The sequence below is a fragment of the Momordica charantia genome (genome assembly GCF_013281855.1).
Source record: "Momordica charantia cultivar OHB3-1 chromosome 6 unlocalized genomic scaffold, Mcharantia_2.0 BLBB01000006.1, whole genome shotgun sequence".
Lineage (NCBI taxonomy): Eukaryota > Viridiplantae > Streptophyta > Magnoliopsida > Cucurbitales > Cucurbitaceae > Momordica > Momordica charantia.
Genome location: NW_028275164.1, coordinates 32112492 through 32120074, shown reverse-complemented (window position 1 = coordinate 32120074; position 7583 = coordinate 32112492). Strand labels below are relative to the sequence as shown.

Here is a 7583-nt window from a genome sequence, read left to right as displayed (position 1 = left end):
ACCAACATATGGTTTTATTAATAAAATAGAAGATTTCTTTTTTTTTTTTGTTGTAGGAACTAGTACTGATATTAAAAAACATAGAGAGACTTCACTACATCAATATTATGTATTCTATAAGAAGAAAGTTATTTGAATTCTTAAACTAAATTTCTAAGAAAACAAAATTTTTTTAAATGGTTATTTATTTTTAATTCTAAAAACTTGTCTTAAAAATGTTTTTTTCTTTTTCTTTTTTTTTTTTTTAAATTTAACAGCACATGAAAAATCATAAACTTGGACTTGGGGTTAGAATAAATCTCTTGGTCGAGAATATATGTTTAAAAGAAGTTAACATAAAGTACTATTTATAAACTTAATCTTAAAAAATATTTGCCCTTAAATATGACCTTTCTTTTACTTTTCAAAATTTAACTTAGAATAAAATGAGAAGCAGTATTTATAAGCTTAATTAGAAGAAAAAAATAGTTATCAATCAAGATTACAAATTGTGACATTTTTCTTTGTTTAATGGGAAGGACAAAGGAAGAACGTTACCATTGCCAGAAAAAGAGAAGAACGTTAATTGGGCCTCATAATAAGCCCATACAATTACACGTGACATTGGACAACCGCCACCGGACACCGGAAACAGAACTGGCAGTTCTTTTTTTTTTTTTCTTCGCCCCCTTAAATTAGAATTGGAAGATAAAAATAGGAGAGGTTAAAATTACAAGTTCCCAGTTGCCATTTGCCAATCTTCCTGGGTATTTCCGTCATTCTAGACCTTCACCAACCGACCCAGCCGGTTGATCTTCCACGGTTTCGTCTTTTACAATTACAAGGACCAACCAAGCTCAAGCTCTTTCCCAAAAAGAAAAAAGAAAAAAGAGATATTTTAAATTTGTATATTTTCCAGCTCACGGGTTTGGCACGTGAGATTCTTGGAGCTGTCCAGGGCAGGGCAGGGCAGGGCCAATCATCTGCGAACTCTCTGATCTCAAAAACGTTATCTTCTTCTCGAAGTCATTTATGAATTATGATCGACTACTGCTACGACGTCGTTTTTATACACCATCAGGAGCCTTGATTCCCGAGTTCGAGCCACTGTGACGCGGATCCCTCTGGATTATCGGAGTTCTCATCCAACGGCTCTGCTTTAATCTCTGACCCGTTCTCACCTTCCTCGGACTGTACATGATTCTGCCCCACCATTTCTTCCTCTTCCTCTTCCTCCTCTCTCCTCACGCGCTTCACTCCGATCGAAACCCCGAACAGCTTCGGCGTCACTCCCTCCGCCGCCGCCGCCGCCGCCGTTGTTGCCTCCTCCACCTTCAGCCTCAACTCCTGTATCCCGTCGCTCACGGCGCCTTCGTCTTCCATCATCACCTGCGTCGCCGGCATCAGCTCCAGCGCCTTCCCATCCCGGACGCTCACCGACTCCGACTGGTGACCTGAAGCGTAATTCGTCATCAACGACAGTATGTTGTTACAGAGACCTTTCAACTGAGTCAACTCGTGACTCAGTTGCATGTTCTCCTTCCTCAGCCGCTCGTTCTCTCTTAGTAGTTCCGGTGTGGTGGTGCAGCTCGTGCCTCGCTGAAATGCCATGGGCGATGAGTTCGAGGACGTCACCTGCTCTTCTCCAGAGTTCGCCGGCGATATCACGTGCGCCACTGCCGGGGCCGCTGCAACCGTCACCGGCGACACCATGGCGGCCGGCGTTGGCGGAGTCGTCGCAACCGACAGCGCTACTTTCCGCCGCTGGATGTCTCGGAGAAGTCCTTTCTCGCCTCTCCGGAAACAATCGTTCGCAAATTCCCATCGGTCCGGCACAACCTTTCGAAATCCCTAAGTCGTGATTGAAGAAAAATAAAAAAGAAAATTCCAGAAACTTTCCGAGAAAAAAGGTACATAAACAAAGGCAGCATCCCCTCCATTTTTGCAGGAAAAGGAATGAACAGAGAAAAGAAAGATTAAGGGGATTCGTAATTTGGTAAACAGTTAACGGCAGAAACTTACGTAAGTGTTAAGTTGGCGGACGAAACTAGAAAAGTTATTGTGTTTAAAGTATTTAGGAAGTAAATCTCGGGCGAATTCAGCAGGTCGCCAAACTATGAAGGTAGATCCATCTTCGTTCCAGGAGATGAGGTCGTCAACAGCAGGATCATCCACGAGCTGAAAAGTTTTTGTTAGAAAAGGCGTCGGAATAGATCTCTGAGAATCTCCGGTTCCGGATTCGCCGATCGGTTCCGCCGGCGACGGAGACATCGCCTGTTCTCCCAGATCTGAACTGTAAGGATCTCCAATTTTCAGTAAGTTCCGCTTCAATCTAATAAATTAAACTCCGAATCAGAAACCAAAGGAGAAAAACGCACAAAACCGAAAATATAAAAAATCAAACGCACGATTAAGCTTGAAAATTAAAAAAAAAAACGAAGAAATACTCGAATTCCGGTCAAGGCAATGGAGCAATCTCGAACTCGGTCTCATACAGATTAAGCTCTCTCTCTCTCTCTCTCTCGTTCTCGAAAACTCCAAAAATTAGAATCCACAGATCAGAAAACCGAACAATTTCTTCCCTCTTCCCTCTCCCCTCCCTCAGTTTCCTAATCTCCCGTACGAAAAACAGAAGTTCAATAAATACACGATTATACGTCAAAGAAAACAAAAACAACAAAAAAAGGAATCGAAGTTGGTGTATTACCAGAAGAAATAGAAGAAAACCTGGGGCGGAATCGAAGGAGTTAAGAACACCGCCGCGCCTGAGAATGTCCTCCGCCACTGCACTGCAACGTCTGAAGCTCAACTAAGCCGCCCGTAGAGAGAGAGAGAGAGAGAGAGAGAGAGGTTTCTAGAAGTTTCTGGGTAAGGAGAGTAAATGATAAGGAAGAAAAAAGGAAAACGTGGGTTCGAGAAGGAAAAGGAAAAGAAATAAAATTAAAAAAACTAAAAAAGGGAGTGGGGTCCACAACAGAAGAGACATTATAGAGAGAGAGAGAGAGAGAGAGAGAAGGGGGAAAGGATAGGAAGGCACCAGAAGGATTGAGGTTTGGAAGCGTGTGCGTTTGTGGATTTTATTTTATTTATTATTATTTTTTTCAGGTTCTTAAAATCTTCTCCAGAAGCTTCCCCCTCCTTCTTTCCCATTTTACCCTTTTTCGTTTGGGCCGTTCCAATGGATTCTCCTTTACATTATCGGCCCAATCAGAACTGAGCGATTCCCATCCCTGCTATCAACAAATTTACGGACTTTTAACACTGTTTATTTTATACTCCTGTATTTCTTTATTTTATTATATAACAAGTCAATCCAAAATTAAATGTCGATAAACATGTTTAAATTATATATTTTATGAACAAATTAGTATTTGTATTAACTAACATATAGATTTTTAATGAAATTTATTTTGAGTCCCCATCCCAAGAAATTGGAAGAAATTGAATCTCATGTTTTCAAAATCTTTGAAAATAAAGAAAACATTTAAAAAAAATTTAGCCTATTTTGGATCATTACTCTTTTGATTTGTTTCCGAAAACCAAACGTGTTTTTGTTGTTTTCGATGTATTCCTGGTTTTTTTAAAACAAATCGAATAAAATTCTAGACTGTTGGACACCATAAAATTTGAATTCATTTATTCATACTTGTAAGCTAAATATTACAAAATTGTAAAAATTTTATTTTTATTTCATTCTATTTGGGTCATAATAAATGACTATTGTGACCTTATTATTTTAGCACTAAGCCAAATCGTTCCATACAAGTATTTAAGTGATTATGTTAAACAAAAAAAATATAATCAAGATAAAAAATTTAGAGATTGTAATTAAAACTATCTTAAATTTAAAGATTAAATAGCACCCACCATCCAAGTTCATTAACTAAGTATATAATTTAACCATTATTATATCTTCTCTTTTTCAATATATTTTTTTAGTAGGACTAAATAAGAATTCAAATATAGATAACTTAACTAGTTGAGATATGCTCGCAATGTAAAAATTTTAAATAATCCAAAAAGTAAATATTTAAATTAGATATACTAATCAGATTTTTTTTTAATACTGATTGAGTTGACAAAATATCACTTGAAAAAAAGTTAACATAATTTATATAAAATTTTTATACAAAACTTTTGAAAAGTCGCTGAACTTGGGCACTTGTAAGAGAACATAACCACTCATTTTAAGCTTTACAATAATTTATAGAAAAGAAAAACCATGTCCACATACAACGTATACATTCCTACTCAATTCATCATTCATTAAAATGTTACATATATTCTTAAAGAAAATGTTACATATATTTTAATAAAGCCTCTTTCCACTCACTCACTCAATTTAACATGTGAATGATTTTGGAAGTTATTACATCTCGTAGGAGTGTTTCACGAGTTGGATTGTGTCGGGTCAAAAGGTATATCCAACTCAATCCAAAATTTCGAGTTGAGTTTCTACCCGTCCAAACAACTCAAAACAAGATAACAATCCAACCCGATCCAACCCAACCTCTATTTGGGTATATAAACGAGTAGGACATCATAAATCATAAATAATAAAATATATATATATATATATATATATATATATATATATATATATATATATATATATAATATCTATTTCACCACTCAGCATAGCTTGGCAAAAAGTTCTCATTTCCTATCTTGTGGGGAAAGGGAATATAAATGATAAATAGCCATGAAAAGATAAAAATATATTAAATCATCATGAACCAAAGATGGGGTCAGAGAGAGGCAGAGGCTAAAACTAAAAAGAAAAAAGAAGCAAGTAAAAACAATTCCTTGTAAAAGGCCTGCACATGAATGAAGTATATATGTTGTTTTCAAGGTTTCTTCTGGTAGCCCCATGGATTGTTGCTTGCCCACTTCCATTGATCCCTACACATTTCTTCTATGCCATATTTTGCCCTGAAATCACATCACCAAACAAAACACAAAAAACCAAATAACCAATGAATCAAAACCCATGGCCAATGTGTGGAAGATCTTGACAAAACTCTAGATTGGTTACATACTTCCAGCCAAGTTCTTTTGCAGCTTTCTCTGTTGATGCATAGACAGCCGTAGCGTCACCGGGCCTCCTCGGGCATAGTTTTATAGGGATTTTCTGGACAGTGAAAACAACCAACAGCAGCTTATGTACAACTCTTAACACAGAGAGAGAGAGGGAGAGAGAGAGAGAGCAGGGAAGGGGGGGACAGAGACCTTTCCAGAGGCCTTCTCAAATGCTGCAACCATTTCTAGCACAGATGTTCCGCGTTCAGTCCCCAAGTTATAGGCAGTGCACCCTACGGCAAGAATATATCGATATCTCTCAACCAAAGTTCTCAACAGGAATTTATCAAACTAATTAGATACATAGTTTTACGAAGATGGTTACCTATATCTTCCTGTGTAAAAAGTTTGCGAAGAGCAGCGATGTGACCGTCTGCTAGGTCCATAACATGGATGTAGTCACGGACCTTTTCATTGAACGGTATCAAAAGAATCAAATTTCAAATCAGTTTTGGATAAATATGTTCAGAAAGAGATGCTCTTAAGATAAAGCCATACGACATGAAGGAATAGCAAATGTTATACAGCATTACTGTCATTGAAATTTGACAACAGTGCCTAAGATATGGCTACCGTGCAAATGAATCATTATAGGCAGAGAAAGAAGTCGATGGATTTACGTACAGCGCTACCGTCTTTTGTTGGATAGTCATGACCATATACATTGAGCTCTGGCTGTCTCCCGACAGCGACTTGCTGAATGTAAGGCATAAGGTTGTTAGGGATGCCCTTAGGATCTTCACCAATTTTACCACTCTCATGAGCCCCAACAGGGTTGAAGTATCTCAACAAGATGATTCCCCAACTGGGTTCTGCTTTTTGAATGTCCCGAGCTATCTCTTCCAAAAAAAGCTGTAAAAAAATGGTTGGAACAAAGCTTCCAATCAGAAAATTCCCAGCACTGTAGGATTATACTCTCCGTTCGACTCCCAAATTCGTAGAAAGAAACATGAACATGTCTAAGCGGAAGCAAACTAACCTTTGTTCGTCCATAAGGATTTAGTGCCACCAATTCAAAATCCTCAACACACGGAATTTTCTCAGGCTGACCGTAAACAGTTGCAGACGAAGAGAAAACCATCTATTCACAACACATTTACGAACAAAATTCAAAGCATGATAAGCAAATTATTCAACAAGAAAGAACTAAGAAAAACATCTAAAAAGGAATAACTACCTTCTTACAATCATATTTTGCCATAACCTCATAGAGATTGATGGTCCCAACAAGATTATTATCGAAATATTTGCGTGGGAAAGCAACACTCTCCCCAACAGCTTTGAGGCCAGCAAAATGGATAACAGCATCAAATCTTACTCATGAAAAAAACCAATTGATAAGCATTAAACAAGTTCATAGAAATTAAATCATTCTAATTCCAGAGCCCAAAATGATTCAAATGGTCTCTAAATCATGCAAACCTCGTCTTAGAAAACAGTTTCTCTATGTCCTCCTTGTTCCGGAGCTCCCCCTACAAACAGAAATTACAAAATCAAAAACCCAAACAAGATCGTTCAGAACAAACAATGTCAAAAATGCAGAATAGAGTAGAGGATCCACATTGACACGAAAATTCCCAGAGAACCCAAAAAGGGAAAGAAAAGAGGATCCACACCAAATGAAACTCGAGTTTCTCGGAAAGTTTAGGGCCGACCAATTCCCTGACCCTATCGACAGCTTCAGTGACGGAATTATCAAGATTGTCGATAATCGAAACCCTAAATCCCTCTTTAAGGAGCTGAACGACAGTGTGGCTGCCGATGAATCCAGCCCCACCGGTAACAAGAATGCTCCGTTCTAAGCTCCCCATTTTGGCGAGAACGAAAAATTGAGAGGGCCCGAAGAGGATTTCTCGGGAAAACGACGGAAAATTTTCGGAACGGCGGATTGGAAGAAGATTTTGAGTTTGTTTCTGAGGGAAAATGGGGAGAAGAAGAGAAGATATTTATGGGAATTCGAAACCTTAGAGAATCGTGCAGATCAGGGGGAAACTGGTTCAAAAAATTTTTCCTTTGTCCATCCTTTTATTTTTTTCTGGATAAGAACGCCAAATAGGGCGTGCTTTTTAATGGAGATTCTGTTTTTACAGAGTTTTCCGAGTTCGTTTTTGTTGGCGCGCTGGACGTTGTCGATGAACTCTCGTACGCGCTAACGGTGGCGCGTGTGCATCACGTATCAGCTTTGATCTCCCGTGATTTTCACACGGTTGTAACGAGTTTCGTCCTTCTAATCATAAGTTTTTTTTTTTTTTTTTTTTGCTTTAATAATAAGATTTTCTTGTTGGTTGTTGTTCCCTTTTAAATATCGACGTGGAGACCTGAGATTTCATTTTTCCCAAAAATGTTGATAAAAATACCTGGAGGATTTTGGAAATTTTATAAATTATTTAAATTCGTAAATAAATATTTTATCTTATCAAGTTAGGGTATTAGATTTTTTTTTTAATACAACATGTGGGGTGAGAATCGTACTCACAACCTAAAGTATATGTCAATTAACGATAAACTATGCCTAATTTAATAGG

At 37.8% G+C, this 7583-nt stretch overlaps 2 protein-coding genes across 7 annotated transcripts; both read right to left on the bottom strand.

Annotated features, from left to right (window-relative positions):
* Positions 1-539: 539 nt before the first annotated feature.
* Positions 540-3014, bottom strand: AT-HSFB2B (winged-helix DNA-binding transcription factor family protein). Of its 6 annotated transcripts, none has more exons than XM_022302049.2 (4): positions 2687-3012; positions 2427-2593; positions 2002-2311; positions 540-1830 (listed from the first exon to the last, which is right to left on the bottom strand). In XM_022302049.2, the coding sequence occupies exons 3-4, from the start codon at positions 2248-2250 to the stop codon at positions 1057-1059; spliced, it is 1023 nt and encodes a 340-aa protein (XP_022157741.1). In that variant the 5' UTR covers positions 2251-2311; positions 2427-2593; positions 2687-3012; the 3' UTR covers positions 540-1056. The 6 variants fall into 6 exon arrangements, with proteins under 6 accessions (XP_022157741.1, XP_022157731.1, XP_022157749.1 ...); XM_022302039.2 differs by having other exon boundaries at positions 2427-2588; XM_022302057.2 differs by having other exon boundaries at positions 2427-2588; positions 2707-3012.
* A 1662-nt stretch (positions 3015-4676) lies between these two features.
* On the bottom strand, positions 4677-7140 carry LOC111024364 (bifunctional UDP-glucose 4-epimerase and UDP-xylose 4-epimerase 1). Its single transcript, XM_022302021.2, has 9 exons — positions 6675-7140; positions 6481-6530; positions 6236-6371; positions 6038-6139; positions 5683-5910; positions 5384-5465; positions 5209-5291; positions 5019-5110; positions 4677-4911 (listed from the first exon to the last, which is right to left on the bottom strand). Exons 1-9 carry the CDS (start codon positions 6867-6869, stop codon positions 4827-4829), a joined length of 1053 nt encoding a protein of 350 aa, XP_022157713.1. The 5' UTR covers positions 6870-7140; the 3' UTR covers positions 4677-4826.
* Positions 7141-7583: the final 443 nt, after the last annotated feature.